The sequence below is a fragment of the Callorhinchus milii genome, unplaced genomic scaffold (genome assembly GCF_018977255.1).
Source record: "Callorhinchus milii isolate IMCB2004 unplaced genomic scaffold, IMCB_Cmil_1.0 Scaffold8, whole genome shotgun sequence".
Taxonomy (NCBI): Eukaryota; Metazoa; Chordata; class Chondrichthyes; order Chimaeriformes; family Callorhinchidae; genus Callorhinchus; species Callorhinchus milii.
The window spans coordinates 2,041,233-2,057,979 of NW_024704749.1; the positions used below are offsets into that span (position 1 = coordinate 2,041,233).

General features: G+C 44.9%; 1 protein-coding gene across 1 annotated transcript; it reads right to left on the reverse strand.

Moving 5' to 3' along the window:
* Window positions 1-457: 457 nt before the first annotated feature.
* Window positions 458-9,805, reverse strand: LOC103188680 (phospholipase A2, minor isoenzyme-like). Its single transcript, XM_007908735.2, has 4 exons — window positions 9,772-9,805; window positions 7,022-7,184; window positions 5,601-5,728; window positions 458-579 (listed from the first exon to the last, which is right to left on the reverse strand). The coding sequence occupies exons 1-4, from the start codon at window positions 9,803-9,805 to the stop codon at window positions 458-460; spliced, it is 447 nt and encodes a 148-aa protein (XP_007906926.1).
* Between the last annotated feature and the right edge of the window lie 6,942 nt (window positions 9,806-16,747).

A 16,747-nucleotide genomic window follows, 5' to 3' on the forward strand; every position in this document is an offset into this window, starting at 1 on the left:
AGTCGATTGGTTTTCCGAGGATAATAATCCCTTCTCCCCAACGAATAAATCAATAAGTAATAATACTGTTTGTAGGACATTACTGTGTGCAATTGGCTGCAGCGTTTCGCCCACAAAATACACAGTCACTACACTTTACAGTATATTCTGTGAAGAACTTTGAGACATCTCGAAGAAGTGATAAAGTGCTGTATCAAATGCAAGGATTTTTTTATTATTATTATAATTATTATTCAGTAACAGGTTAACAACGCCCTCACATCGCTATTCTGAGCTCAGTGCCTATACATTTTGTGAGAGGATGTATAACACCGAGCTCGGAATAGCAATGTGTGGGCGGGTTGTTTTCAAACTGATTCCAAACAAAAAGCAAGCAAAGAGCACAAGCAAAGTCATCCAGAAATAACTGGGGAAAGCTTTAATAATATGCAGTCAGCTACTGAATGGGATATTTGCTCTATTTACAGTACAGGTCCTTGTCCAGATTTTTATATTCTTCATTATATGGCGCCTCAGCAAAACACATGGATGCCTCGCGATCACAATTGCAGACAGACATCTTACAGCCGTTATTCGTGCCTGAAGAAAAATGACACAGAGCCAGGAGTTACAATGCACCCAAACCACACAACGTCTGAATACACCTTGTGCTGGGAAATTTCACCTATCATTTTGGATCAAGGGCAAAGGTTAGGGCATTCAAACCTCCCTGCATGACTAAGGAAATTGGGATTAAAACAAAACAGAAAAACGAGGCTTATGATAAATGTCAGGGTCCAAAATACAGAAGATATTCAAATAGAATATAGACAGTACAGAGGAGAACTGAAAAAGGAAATAAGAGGGCAAAGAGACTGTGTGATAAAAGATTAGGGGGTAACATAAAAGGGAACCCTATGATATTTTGTAAGCATATAAAGAATAAAAGGTTAGACAAAGGTAAGGTGGGTCCAAATAGGGACCAAAGAGGAAATTTTGTGGAGGCAGCGGGCGTGGCTGATGTACTCAATGAGTACTTTGCATCTGTCTTCACAAAATCAGACGATGCAGCCAATATCGGAGGAGAGGGGAGAGAAATTGGATAAGGTAAGAATAAACCGAGAGGAGATACCGAAAAGATAGATAAGTCACCCGGTCTGGACGGGGATGCATCCTGAGGCAAGTAAGGTTGGAAATAAGGGGGGTTCTGGCTACAATCGTTCAATCCTCCCTGGACACCGGGGTGGTGCCAGAGGACTGGAGGGTTGCAAATGTGACTCCCCTATACAAAAAGGGGCAGAAGGATAAACCTGGGAGCTACAGGTCAGTCAGCCTGACGTCAATAGTGGGGAAACTTCTGGAGACTATAATCCGGGACAAAATAAATTTTCCCTTAGAAAAATATGGGTTAATAAAGGACAGTCAACATGGGTTTGTTAAAGGCAAATCGTATCTAACAAACCTGATAGTTTTTTGATGCAGTAACGGAGAGGGTGGATGAAGGCAGTGCAGTTGATGTAGTTTATATGGATTTTCAAAAGGCATTTGATAAAGTGCCACATAAGGGACTTGTAGGTAAATCGAAGCCCCGGTATTAAAGGGACAGTGGCAGCGGATACAGAACTGTCTGGGAGACAGAGAGCAGAGAGTGTGGGGAACGGTTGTTTTTCTGACTGGAGGGAAGTGCAGTGGTGACCCCCAGGGATCGGTATTGGGACCACTGCTGTTTTTCATCTATATAAATGACCTGGACTTGGGTATACGTATACAATTTCCAAGTTTGCAGATGATACTAAGCTCGAAAAAGTGGTAAACAGTGAGGAGGATAGTAAAAGACTACAAGAGGTCATAGACAGACTGGTAACACAAGCAGACACGTGGCAGATGAAGTTTAATGTGGATAAATGTGAAGTGATTCATTTTGGGAGGAAGAATGAGGAGAGGCAATATAAGCCGATGGTACAGTCGTAAAGGGGGTGAAGGAACAGAGAGACCTGGGGGTCATATAAGTAAAGTTTTGAAGGTGGTGGACAGGTAGATAAAGCTGTTAAAAAAGCATCTGAGATACTGGGCTTTATAAATAGAGGCATAGAATACACAAGTCAGGAAGTTATGATGAACCTTTATATAAAACCTGGTTAGGCCTCAGCGAGAGACTGTGTTCAGTTCTGGGCACCGCACTTTAGGAAGGATGGCAAGGCACTATTGATTGACCAGGATGGTACCAGGAATGAGGGACCTCAGTTATCAGGAGAGGCAGAGAAGCGACAATTATTCTCCTTGGAGCAGAGAAGGTTAAGAGGAGACTTAATCGAAGTTTTCAAAATTGTGAGGGATTCGATAGGGTGAACAGAGAGAAATTATTCCCACTGGCGGGTGGGTCAGTAACCCCAGGACACCGATTTAAAATAGTTTTTAAAAGAAGCAGAAGGGAGGGGAGGAGAAATGTTTTTTCACAGTGAGTTGTTGGGATCTGGAATGCATTGCCTGAAAGGCTGATGGGAGCCAATTCAATAATATCTTTTAAGAGAGAAGTAGATCATTATTTCAGGAGAACAAGTTTGCAGGGCTATGGGGAGAGAGCGGGGGAGTGGGGTTGATCAGGGCTATGGGGAGAGCGCGGGGGAGTGTGGTTGATCAGGGCTATGGGAGAGAGTGGGGGAGTGTGGTTGATCAGGGCTATGGGAGAGAGTGGGGGAGTGGGGTTGATTTGGAAGCTCTTTTCAAAGAGCCGACACAGACTCGATGGGCCGAATGGCCTCCTTCTGTGCTGTGTAATTCTATGACTCTATGATCACTCTGTGCTATCAGAGGGGGCTGCCTACGGAGTGTCTACACGTTCACGTTCCCTCGGGAGACAGACGGTGAGAGCAGAAAATGCTGTTTGCTTCCAGAACAAATTAGATAAATTTCTGCTAGAAAATAATATCTGGGGTTACAGTATATAGTTTGGGACACGACATGTCAAGCGACTGCCACGATGACTGCCAGCGATTTACATGTACTTCCACCAGCATAGTGTACTGTATTTGCTGCTCAAGATGTGGTCTCCTCTACATCGAGGGAGACCAAACGCAGTGATCGCTTTGCCGAACACCTCCGTTCTGTCTGCAAGTGCAATCCTGAGCTTCCGTCGCTTGTCATTTTAATTCTCCTTCCCGAACGAAATACAATGTAAGCTCAAAGAACAGCACGTCATCCACCTCCTGGGCACCTTACAGCCCTCTGGCCTCAACATTGATTTTAACCACTTCAGACCTTAAACATATCTCCTATCTTCTCTCAGCCTTGCCTCCTCCTCTCCCCTCTTCTATAACCATTCACACATCCTCGGGTCTTAGATCCATGTTTTCTTTCTATAATCTCCCACTATTGCCTTCTCTTGTCTTGAACCATCAACACCTCTGATCTCGTCATATTCTGTCCTCGACCTAAATGTTTCCTTTATCTTTCCCTGACCCCTTCTCTGCTCGTCCTTATAATCTTCTCCCTTCCAACATCCCCCAGTTTTGCCGAGAGGTCATCGACCCAGAAACATTAACAACAACAACAACAAGATTACATTTGTATAGCATATTAACTCACTTTCCTCTCTCCATAGATGCTGCCTGACCTGCTGCGTGTTTTTATTTTAGATGGACCTTGGTCTTCTTTCACCTCGCAAATTCTTATGTTCTCCATTGACAGGGGTGATAAATTCATCAGAGCACTAGTTTATTCATGCTGCAGTGATTGACACGAAACAGCATTGGCTGATGTGTGGGACTATAAGATGTCCAGCTGCCTTCATGGTCAGGAAATGGTCCATGAATATAGGACAACACCAAGAATACATCAAACCATAAATCTCTGATTAATACTAAAAATAAGGTCTGTAACATGAATCCCCAATTTCAAGAGTTATCTGCAAGCCTTTGTTTAACACATGAATAGAAATTTTATACACATTTGTCGATTTCCTATAAGACTGATTGTAAGCAAAGTGGTCTCCATTACTGGTCCCCGTATGTTTAGCCTTTTTTTTCCTGAGGGATATGGGCCAAGGGCGGGTAATTGGAGCTGAGGTACAATTCAGCCATGATCTTATAGAATGGTGCAACAGACTTGAGGGGCTGAATGGCCTACTCCTGTTAATATGCCTCTTTAGGCTTCAGCTGCCTGAGTTTCAACTGTGATTGTTGTCAGTGCCAAACATGGCCTGATGTTGGGCATGTGATTGGTTCTGGTCACAGAGTTGAGCTAAGATAAATCACATTAAAAATAGAAGAACATAAGAAATACTGGACGAGAAAAGACTAAGGTCCATCTAGTTCGCCTTCCACCTTCCTGGTGGTCGCATGCACATACGTCCCAAACTCCCTATATGTTATATCCCATAATGTTATTTCCTAAAAAAAAAACTATCTAATCTGTGTTTGAAGGAATCAACATTTCCTGTTTCAACCGTCTCCCTCGGGTGCCTGTTCCACAGGTTCACTATTCGCTCACTAAAATGGTGTTTCTATAGATTCATTCTGAATTTATCCCCTTCAATCAATGGTTGTGTATAAGAACATAAAGCCACATACATTGAAGTATGTGGTTATGTGGTTACCATGTAATCTGCGTCTGCCATCAGGAGAGCTTCAGACAGTCATAGGAACATAGGAAAACAGGAGCAGGAGGAGACCATTCAACCCATCAAGCCTGTTCCACTAGTTTAGCAGATCCCGGCAGATAATTTAATCCCCTTTCATCCACTATCTAGCTAACCTGTCAATTTCCTTTTATTATTTCAAATACATTACCTCAATCAAATTACCTCTTAACCTCCCCTGCTTTAGGGAATATAACCCCAGCCAACCCAGCCTCTCGTCCCTTTGCCCCGATATGATTCTAGTGCTCCTTGCTATGATTGGGTGAAAAAAAACTGATCACAGTAATAATGAGGTCAAGCAGCACTCTGTATAACTCTCTGTATAACTCCTTCCTTTTATAACCCTTCTATGTCCTGCCGATGAGCCAGACTGGTTGCTCAGTCATCAACAATGTTGTGGAGACCTGCGAAAACACTTGGCTCAGGAATTGAGCTACTAAGATGTCATAGAGCATTGACTCGATACCAACATTCTGCTGCCACACTGAGAGCCAGCTCACCTCCAAGAAAACCTCGCTTATCTTCCCAATCATGATCCAGTCAATGTGATGCTGTGCTCTGCAAAGGCTAACATATTCATTTATAGAATAGAATCATAGAATATTACAGCACAGAAGGAGGCCATTCGGCCCATCGTGCCTGTGAGGCTCTTTGGAAGAGCCACCCAATCAGACCCACTCCCCCGCTCTTTCCCCGTATCCTTGCAAATGTTTCCTTTTCAAGTATCTCTCCAATTCCCTTTCAGAAGTTGTTATTGAATCTGTTTCCATCAGACTTTCAAGCCGTGCGTGCCGGACCGTATGTACGTACTCGTGTCTGTGTGTGTGTGCGTCTGTCTGTCTGTGTGCGTGTGTGTGTCTTTGTGTGTGTGGGTCTGTGTGTGTGTGTGTGTGGGTGGGGGGGGTGTCTGTGTGCGCGTATCTGTGTGTGCATTTCTAACTTCTTTTGATTTGATGTTGAGCGTGTGGTACTGTTGGGCACTTACTGCTGCAGGTGATGCTGGTGCCAGAGCAGGTGAAGTCATACAGTGCGACGTACGGGTGATCTGTAATATCTGTGCACTCTGGGTGGGTTTTGGCTGCGTTGTAGCATAGATCGTGAGTCTGGCAGCAGCTACAAAAAGAGCAACAGAGCAGATCATTTCAACAACAAAAACAACTCGCATTTACACAGCGCCCTTCACGTGGGGCAGAGTCTGTGTGTGTGTGTGTCTGTGTTTGTGTGTACGAGTGTGTTTGTGTGTGTGTCTGACCCCGAGCCAGGGGGAGAGCGAGGGAGGGGGGGAGGTGACCATAAGCATGATCAAAAAGGAAGGTCTTTCGGCGGAATTTGAAAGTGGGGAGGGAAGGAGGGGGCATCTGTGTGAAAAGTTGAGTGACGCTTTGGGGTTTTAGTTGAATACATTTGAGCTGCCATTGTGTCTTGTGATGAAGAGCTGCCAATAAACTAATGATTGGTTTCAGCTGCAAGGATTGGCGATGGTGGCTGTACCATGTTGGCAGCTCATTCACATTGTATCGACGTTTTCACGGATCAAATTGAGAACTAGCAGAGCAGAGCTACGCTGAATTGATCGCGTCCTAATGTGCTGAGTCGTTACAAAAGCCAATCGTGGATTTCAGGGTTGAGTAAATTGCAGTGCTGGCTGTGTGTCAAAGCATTCAATGGTCGGATTATATTGCAACTTGACCCAATTACGTAGAATAAATCAACTTGAGCTCCCACAACTGATCACTATCCATTACACCAAATAAATAATAATAATTTGGTCCTGTTTGTGGGACGCTGCTGTGCGCAATTGGCTGCTGCGTTTTGCCCACAAGATATACAGTCAATTCACTTCACAGTGTATCCTGTGAAGCACTTTGAGACGTCTCGAAGACTTGATGAGGCGCTGTATCAAATGCAAGGGTTATTATTATTATTATTACATATTGAAAGAGCCACATCAGAGCAGGTGATCGCAGCAGGCAATTTGTGCATCGCTGTCCGCACAGCATAAAGAAAGTGTGTCAGTGGCTCGGTCCTTTGGATGAGATGTTAAACCAAGGTCCCTGTTAAGGTCTGTTAAGGTGTGCATTAAAGATCCCTTGGCACCATTCAAAAAGAGAAGGGAGTTTCTCCCATTATCCTGGTAACAGCGCTCCAGATAAAATTCCATTTGTGGTTGTTTGTAGAATATTGTGGTGTATTGTAGCAAATTGGCTGCCACGATCGGCAACAAATATACCATCAATATACTTTAAGTACTAATAATAATAATCCTTGATTTAATATAATGCCTTATCACGTCTTCCAGACGTCTCAAAGTGCTTCACAGGATAAACTGTAAAGTGAATTGAGATGTTTGACAACAAGGTAAGGCACTATAGCAAGAGCAGGGATTATTATTGTAAATTGCCTTACCTGTCCAGTTCATCAACAGGATTCCCAGACCCGCCAACTCCACAGAAGCAACCGTAATCATTGAAGTCCAGGATTGGAGAGCTCTCTGGAAGTGCACACTTAATCATTTCCCCGAATTGCCAGAGGGCACGAGGTCCAACATTGGCGTTGGCATTAGCGCCAGCTGTGCAGAAATATACAATGTATTAGAACAAAATATTTTCTAACATCTGCTGATAATTAATAATTGCTTATGTGAAGTTTTGAAATTTGGAATAAAAAGGGTGTCAGTCTGGCTCTGTGGGTAATACTCTCACCTCTGAGTCAGAAGGTTGTGGTTCAAGCCCCTACAAGTAGGGACTTGGAGCTCATGACTGTTTGTGAGCAATTGGCTGTCGCGTTTCACCCACAAATATACAGTCAATTCACTTTACAGTATATTCTGTGAAGCGCTTTGAGATGTCTCAAAGACGTGATAAGGCGCTGTATCAAATGCAAGGATTATTTTTGTTATTATTATAGTCACTTCAAAGTTGTGTTAGGGGAGCACTGGATTGTTCAAGGTCCTTCAGATGAGATGTTAATCTGAGTCTGCCAGTTCAGGTGGATATGAAATATCCCGGAGCACAACTTGTAAAGGAAAGGATTTCTCCCAGTGACCAAGCCAATTAGACATATTAATGGCTGTTTGTGGGACATTGCTGTGCACAAATTGGCTGCCATGTTTGGCAACAAATACACATTTCACATGTCCAGGACATTACAGTAAATCCGAGAAGCACTTTGAGACGTTTGAACGATATGATAAGGCACTGTATCGTATGTCAAATCCAAGAACTAATCATGACATTTGAGCTTTATCAAAGTTGCTGCTATGCTTGTGAATATATTCATAGAATCATAGAATCATAGAATTATACAGCACAGAAAGGAGGCCATTTGACCCATTGTGTCTGTGGCGACTCTTTGAAAAGAGCTATCCAATGCAACCCCACTCCCCCGCTCTCCCCCCATAGCCCTGCAAACTTGTCCTCCTCAAATAATTATCTACTTCTCTCTTAAAAGTTGTTATCGAATCGGCTCCCATCAGCCTTTCAGGCAAAACATTCCAGATCCCAACAACTCGCTGTGTGAAAACATTTCTCCTCACCTCCACTCTGTTTCTTTAACAACTATTTTAAATCGGTGTCCTCGGGTTACCGACCCACCCGCCAGTGGAATAATTTCTCCTTCTTCACCCTATCGAATCCCCTAACAATTTTGAAAACTTTGATTAAGTCTCCTCTTAACCTTCTCTGCTCCAAGGAGAATAACCCTCGCTTCTCTGACCTCTCCTGATAGCTGAGGTCCCTCATTCCTGGTACCATCCTGGTCAATCTCCTCTGCACCCTCTCCAATGCCTTGACATCCTTCCTATTCTTCGGTTTTTTTACCAGTAATAAAATATTAGTTTTACTCCTTTATGGGGTAATGGTTTGGGAATTGAAGGATAAGGAATGAGCAGTGATGGATTACAGTGTATAAAATAGAATGTTTAGCTACTTCCGGGTGACAATTTCTATGCATTAAGCAGTTTTTCTCTTTGAAAGCAACAGGAAGCAAAAGGGAAATGTACAATCATAGTTCCTGTTTGTGGGACACTGCTGTGCGCAATTGTCTGCCGAGTTTTGCCCTCAAAAATATACAGTCAATTTACTTTACATTATATTAAATGCAAGGATTATTATTATTATTGTTTTATTATTATAGTTCCAGGATCCCAACTACATTGATATCCTACCATTGGGATTGGAAATCTGAGCTATGATGACCAGAGCTGGAACTTACATTGGAGAAACAGTTGAGACACAGTGACAGTTGAATCTTCTACATTCCAACAGCATAGGCAAGATCACAAGATTAGCTTGGATGAAGAAGGCCCTTTGGCTCATCCAATGTCATCCCTCCATAACACCCACTCTATCATCCCCCCATCACTGCATCAAGATGTTTTTTAAATGAGTGCCAGTGTCCTTACCTCACCACTCTTGCTGACAATCTGTTCCCCAGTCATTAATTACCCTCTGGTAAAGGAAAGCTTCCTCGTGTCTGTCTCAAAATTCTCTTTTGCAATTCTAAACCTATGTCCCTTTATTCTGCTCTCTCGATCCATCCTAAACATTTTGCCCTGTCTGGGAATCAAACCCAGATCCTCTCGTTTGCGAGGCGAGTGCTCTAACCACTGAGCTACAGGACTCCGCATGGTATCATCACTGGGCTGTTCATTCAAAGAATATAGCATCATTCTTTCTGGTTATCATTAACCATCAGCGACATCCTACGTATCTAGGAAATTGTCCCAAATTGACAAACTATCTCCTCTGGTGGGGGAATCCACAACAAGGGGGCATAATCTTAAAATTAGAGCTAGGACATTTAAGAGTGAAATCAGGAGGCAATTTTTCACCCAAAGGGTAGTGGAAATCTTGAACTTTCTTCCCCAAAGAAGTGTGGTGCTGGATCCATTCACATTTTCAAAACGGAGATAGATAGATATTTGTTAGGTCAGGGTACTAAGGGATATGCGGCAAGGACGGGTAACTGGAGTTGAGGTACAGATCAGCCCTGATCTTTTAGGATGGCAGAACAGGCTCGAGGGGCTGAATGGCCTCCTCCTTTTTCTATGTTTCCATCCAATGTTAGAAAAAATGCACTCTGAACACTAAAGAACATTTTGAATTATCAGCAATAATCCTTTTCCCTCAACAGTGTTAGTAATAACTCTTGCTTACCTGCAAACAACACAACGAAGACCAAAGACCACATTTTCAATTCTCGTTGAGACTTCTTGTCTGTGCGATTCAGCGGAATAACTCCATCAAATTTATAATCTGGATTTTGTCCTTGAGAGCGAGGACTTGGCAAAGTCACCTTGTGCAGGTGGATCTTTTCTCAAATTAAGGGCAGAAATTTCAACCAAGATCTCAATAATAATCTCGCAAACTTTTGCAGAAGGACACAGTACTGAAGTGCACCAGAGAGTAAGATTCTCTGTAAAACAAGTCAATTTTGATGATTATTTTATATCTTTGAATATGCAGTTTGCATATCAGCGCTGGTTGCAAGTTTCAAGTCTCCTAAACACCCTGCACTCAGGCTCCGGCCTGCTCCATGTCCCCCACCCAGCCTGCCTGACCATCAGGGGTTGGGGCTTCAGCCGTACTGCCCCCACCCCTTAGAACTCCATCCCACAGTCCCTTCCCCTCGCCCCTTCCCTTGCCTCTTTCAAGGCCCATCTCAAGATCCTTTTCTTTGACTGCGCCTTCGGTCACCTGCCTACCCTTATTTTCCCTGCCCTCTACCCTTCCTGATCCCAAACCCCAGCTCAGGTCCAAATCCTTGACTGTCCAGCGCCTTGGGACATCTTCCCAACTTGAAAGGCGCTCTGTAAATGTCATTTGTTTTTGTTGGTGGTTTAAATAACATTTTTGCTTAATTTGTCTGTGCACATTCTAACCATGATTCTAAACATTGTAAATATGCTGTGGATTGTCGATTGGGCTCTGGGAAGCAGACCAGGGATAACCTGGGAGAGTTTATCAGTGGGACGGAAGATGGGAGACAAAGGGATAAACGTAAAATAGAAGGGTGAGGGGGTCAATAAGACTTTCTGGGGGGTTTTGAGGGTGCATCATCTCAGACCCAAAGGTAAGTGACCAAATCACAAGTATTTGATGTCTTGTGATCAGTTCCTGAGAAGGGTTTGAGGAGAGCACCTTGAGTGACAGAACCGGTGCAGTTAAGCACGACTCTAATTCCCTCTGACCTCACACCATTTAATCTGGAGCTTGGGGACTCTTCTCTGTAGACAGGTAATTAATGGGCAATCAATATAAACTCTCGCTGCACTGGAAACCAGATCTTTAAAACTGATGAGAAAAAAAAAGACAAATTTCCAATGACTAGAAGTGAGAAAAATCAATGAGGTTTGTGCTGTGTTAGCTGATTTCAGATGAGCAATTGCCCCAGAACTAGGAAGACCACATATCAGCCAGAAACTCTGCTGAACATATTAACCAATATAATCCTTACATTTGATAGAGCACCTTTCGTGCCCATATGTATCAACCGTTGCCTCTTTGAGGGGAGCTAAGAGGAAAAATTGGAGCATTATCATACCTGAGTGAACAGCTCCCCAGAGTGAGTCAATGAGTCTGGGGAAAAGGAGACAATAAGGAGGGGAAGAATGCAATCAATAACCATAGATATACCATTACATTACATCGACAAATTTTACAACAACATCGTGCACTGATATAGCGCCCCCCACACAGGATAGCATCTCAGAGCATAGTTTAACAGTGACAGAGTCTGTGTCTGAGCTGGGGGGAGTGGGGAGGTGGCCATAAGCACAGTCGAAGAGGAAAATTTTCAGGCGTGTTTTGAAAGAGGGGAGAGACGGGGCAAGGCGGAGGGATCAAGGGACAGAGGGAGGGAAGGGCCAGGGAGGGAAGGGATTTGAACACGAGAGTGAGGATCTTGAAGTCGATCTGTTCGGTGATGGGAAGCCAGTGGAGCCTGGGCCAGAACTGGTGAGATGTGGGTGTGGAGTTTGGTTCAGGTCAGTATGTGGGCGGCAGTGTTCTGAATGAGCTGATCCTGTGAATGGTGGAGCTGGGGAGACCGGCGAGGAGTGCGTTGGAGTAATCCAAGCGGGAGGTGACAAATACATACAAGGGTTTTGGCTGCATTTGGGGCAAGGTACAGTCGGAGGGGGCAATGTGGCGGAGGTGGAAAAAAGTGGTCCTGGTCAGGGACCAGATGTGGGGGAGGAAGGACAGCTGGGGGTCAAACCAGATACCTAGGTTGTGCACTGGTTCAGTGAGTTTGAGGGAGAGCCCAGGGAGGTTGAGGAGTTTAGATCCGCAGGAATGAAGATGTTGAAGGGAGCCAAGGAATATGGCTTCCGTCGTGTCCATATTCAACTGCAGGAAGTTTACGGTCATCCAGGCCCTCATACCTGTCAGACAATGTTCAGTGCAGAACATTGGCAGACCTGGAGTTGGTATTGGAGGAGGCAAAGTAGATTTGTGTGTCCTCTGCTTACATGTGGAAGTTTACCCCGTGTCTGTGGATGACATCACCAAGAGGGAACATATAGATAAGGAAAAGAAGATGCCAACGATGGAGCCCAGGGCAACCCCGCAGATGACCGGGCGGGGGCAAGAGGAGAAACCATTTGCTGAGATGAAATGGAGGCGGTTGGTTAAGTAGGACTTGAACCACTAAGGTGGATGAGGGAGGAGAGGTGGTGGATGAGGATGACGAGGTCGACTGTGTCGAATGCGGCAGAGAGATCCTGGAGGACGAGGAGGCAGAGGGAGCCCTGGTCACAGATAGAGAGGATGTCATTTGTAACTTTGACAAGCGCTGACTCTGTGCTATGGGCAATCAGGGCAGAAACCAGACTAAGGGTTCGAGGAGGGAGAGCTGTGACCGAAGTTGATCTGCAACAATGTGTTCCAGGACTTTGGCAAGGAAGGGGAGGTTGGAGATGGGACAGCAATGGGAGAGATTAGAGGGGTTTTTCAGGAAGGGTGTGATAGTAGCAGTTTTCAGGGGGAGTGGAACAGAGCCTGAGGTGAGAGACTGGTTGACCGTGTCGGCCAGCAGGGGGGAGAGAAGGGGGAGTTGAGTGACCAGCAGCTGGTGGGGAGGGGGTCGAGGCAGCAGGTGATGAACTTCATGCGGGTGATAGTGGTTGAGAGGGAGGAGGGAGAAATGGGGGCAAAGGAGTGTAAGGAGGGGGGAGTGGCAGGAGCCATGTCAGAGGGAGAAGGCCGTGTGGATGGTCTGGGTGGGGTGGAAGGGGACACGGGGCGGGGGGAGGATGATGCAGCCAAGCGGATGTTTTAAATTTTTGAGGACATCTTTGCACTTGACATTTGACATGAGAATAGAAGGGGCTTGAGGGGCTGCACGGAGGAGGTGATGGATGGTGGAAACAGTGTGTTTGGGTTGTTTTGGGAGTAAAAGCCGTTTGGGCCTGTGAAAGGGAGAGGCGGTGGTTGTGGAGGTGCTTGAGCCACAGCTGGTGGTGAATCGTGAGGTTGGATTTCTGCCATCTGGGGTTGAACATCTGGGTTTGTGTTTTGAGTTAGCGAAGATGACTGTTGTACCAGGGGGAGTGGGGGGTTTGGAAACAACCCTGGATTTCAGGGGGGCACGGAAATTGAAGGTTATGGAGAGATGGTCATTCAGCAGCTTGATGGCTGCATGAAGATCAACGTGGGTGGAGGCCCAGAGGAAGAGGAGGTTCAAGGAAGAGTTGACATTTGTGAGGGACTTGGGGGGAAGCTTTTTCCAGGGGTGGGAAAAATGGTGGAGGGTTTGGAAGAGGAGAGGGGGATGTGGGAGGAGAAGGAGATGAGGAAGTGGTCCGAGATGGCGTTGTCCGTGATTGACAGGTCAGAAATATCAAAGCCATGTGTGATGACGAGGAGGGAGGGCAATGAAATCCGAGGAGGTGGTGCAAGGGAAGTTTAGGCAGAGGTTGAAATCATCCATTATGAGCAGATGTTCAGTGCAGAGGGACAGGGATGAGAGGAGAGCGGAGATATCGGTGAGGAAGGAGCCAGGAGATTTGGTGGGGGCAGTAAACTAGGAGGATATTGAGGGAGCGAGAGGAGCAACAACAACAACAACAACAAGATTCCATTTATAGAGCGCCTTTCACGTCAGGAGGACGTCCCAAGGCGCTGCACAGTTGGGTCATGACCCGAGCAGGGGGGAAATGGTCAGGGTGAGGGGAGGGAAGGGAGGGAGAGAGGAGGGGGGAAATGGTCAGGGTGAGGGGAGGGAAGGGAGGGAGCGAGGAGGAGGAAGAGAGTCGAGAGGGGAGCTGAAGGCTCGGTCAAAGAGAAATGGTAGAGGGTGAGGTGCTCAAAGGAGGGTGAGGTGCTTTCAATTTGGTATAGCGTGGTGATGGGTTTCCACATGTGACTCCCGGCTGACCCCCCAAAAAAAGTATAGCGCCTTTCACATTACGAGGAGATTCCACAGCGCTTCACAGGATATACATTGAGATGTCTCAACGACATGATAAGGCGCTATATCAAATGCAAGGATTATTAGTTTTTTTCTAAAGTGCAGTGACTGTGTGTTTTGTGGGCAAACTTGTGATTCTAAAGCAAGCAAGAGACAGCCAGAACACCTGAGTATAAGTGCCACCTACATCTTTCTGCATAAGCAAGTACATCTTAAGAATTATTGTCTTTGCAGAAAGATATTCTTATTGAGATTAGAACTTTTTAAATAAATTGCCGGTAGGCTGTGTCTGGGAGCTAAAGGGGAGGAATTTTACCCAGAGAGTTGTTACGGACTGGAATGCCCTGCCTGAAAGGGTGGTGGAAACACATTTGATAATAGCTTTTCTAAAGGGAGTTAAGTAGGTACGTAAAATGGAAAAAATTGCAAGGCTAAGGGATAAGAGCGGGGAAGTGGGACTGATTGGGTAGCTCTTTGAAAGAGCCACACAGGCACGATGGGCCGAATGGCCTCCTTCTGTGCTATAAGATTCTATGATTCTAATTCAGTTGACGAGGAAGGTGCAGTGTTGACTTGCTGCCTTCCTATTTACTGTTCACTGTTAAAGCTGTCAAAATATGTTTGCTACTCAAACGCCACCAGAAGTAAAGCTGATGTTTGTACTTAAAAAAAATCTTAAAAAAGGTAACAGAAAGTTGGTTATCGTGAAGGGAAACATGTTAGAGACAAAATGGTTTCAGAGTATTTGTCAACTGTGGGAACAAATTCACCTGTAACAGCGAGTGGAAAGAATTTAGGAGCACAGGAAACTCATGGCCAATCTTTGTTTGTACAAAGAGGTCAACATCTGCCAGTTTTCAGAAAACTCCCTAAATTTTCCAACAGTGCCTTGAACTGCCGTAACGTAAAACTATCTTGTGTGGCCGACTGAGACTCTGAGAAGTAAAGAGAGAATAATAATAATAATTCTTTCATTTCATATAACGCCTTATCATGTCTTTGAGACATACAGTAAAGTGAATTGAATGTGGGCAAAAAGCGGCAGCCAATTGTGTACCATAGTGTCCCACAAACATTCGTAGAATGAGTGACCACATTTTTTTTAAGGGAAAAGTGATCCACCAATCGACTAACAACCAGGTTCCTACTTACTGCTTGGTGAACAGAGGCGTGTAGAGTAAGGAAACTTGTCCAACGTTTCACTCTGCCCCAGGAATCAAACCCAGGTCTCTCGCTTGCAATGCAAGTGCTCTAACCACTGAGCTACAGGACTCCAAAGTATGGGCTCATATTGTCCTAATGAATACAATTAATATAACTTGATATTGAAAAAGAACACACAATGAAGAACAAAGTGAAAAGAACAAAGAACAAAGAAGGGAGTTTCTCTCTCTCTCTCTCCCGGTGTCCTGGCTAACATTGCCCCAGATAAAATTGGTCACTCTCTCCACGACTGTTTGTGGGACGCTGCTGTGCGCAAATTGGCTGTCGCATCTTCACCCGCAAGATATACAGTCAATTCACTTTGCAGTATATCCTGTGAAGAACTTTGAGACGTCACGATGACGTGGTAAGGTACTATGTCAAATGTAAGGATTGTTATTATTATTAAATAGGAAAAAGAAAGCATCGTCAGAGCTTCTATGCTCAGCAGTTGCTTGTTTCAGAAGAAGTTGAACTTTAAGCTCAGTGTGTAGGAGTGACAACACTAACTTGGAGATGGTCCAAATCCAGCTGCGATTAGGTTTGAGTTTGCTTTCTGGGACCTGTCGCTTTCACGACTAAGTGAATTAGATGCCCCATCCCCCAGTGGATCCAATTCACAGTCCTCATCCTGACATTCAGATACTCAGCCCACACTAACTCTATGATTCTATTGCCAGGCCATTCCCTCCGCTCAGCAGACACTGACCCACTTCATGTCCCCGGTACTCCAACCAACCATCAGCCCTCAGCCACTCCGCTCCTACTCTACCAATCTCTATCCCTCTGCTCTATCCCCTCACTCCGCACCCCTTCAAAACCCACCTTAAGACTTTTCTCATCAACTATGCTTTTGGCCACCTTTCCTCCACCCCCCACCCACCCCCTGCCCACCCCCGCCCACACCCACCTAACCTGGGCTCTCTACATAAACGTGACAAATGCCATACAAATTCAAATTGTTGCTGTTCAGTGAATCCGCAGCGACTTGTAGAAGGAAAAAAAACACTTGAACAGGAATGAGAAATTGCAATTGAAGGATGATCCAAGTCATAAACATGGTCTTCTGTGGAGATGTGGATGTGGTTAAATATGCTGGAGATTAGCTAGATTGCCATTGATGATCTGTTTGTATTTATATAGAAATTCCTTTCGGAAATGAAACTGGCAGAGCAGACTCCATGATTGTTTGTGGAAAGAGTGGGTCTGACCTGCTAACTGGCCTTTCCTCAGTCAACACGTTTAAGTATCATAGAATATTACAGTACAGAAGGAGGCCATTCGGCCCATCATGCCTGTGTCGGCTCTTTGAAACAGCTACCCAATCAGCCCCCCCTCCCCCGCTCGCTCCCCATATCCCTGCAATTTTTTGCTTGTCAAGTATCTATCCAATTCCCTTCTGAAAGTTATTCTTTCTTGTATATTCTTCACAGTGGGACTTCACTGCAGTAAAGAAATACGAGGAAAGTTATCAAGAGATTGAGCTTTATTTTATTTCCACGTGAATATATTCTGTTT

Excerpts from the sequence above, each read along its gene's own strand:
- LOC103188680 (XM_007908735.2), bottom strand. The coding sequence starts at position 9,805 with ATGTGGTCTTTGGTCTTCGTTGTGTTGTTTGCAG. Across the intron at positions 7,185-9,771 it reads CTTCGTTGTGTTGTTTGCAG|CTGGCGCTAATGCCAACGCC; the intron begins GTAAGCAAGAGT and ends ATTTCTGCACAG. Across the intron at positions 580-5,600 it reads CACCAGCATCACCTGCAGCA|GCACGAATAACGGCTGTAAG; the intron begins GTAAGTGCCCAA and ends ATTTTTCTTCAG.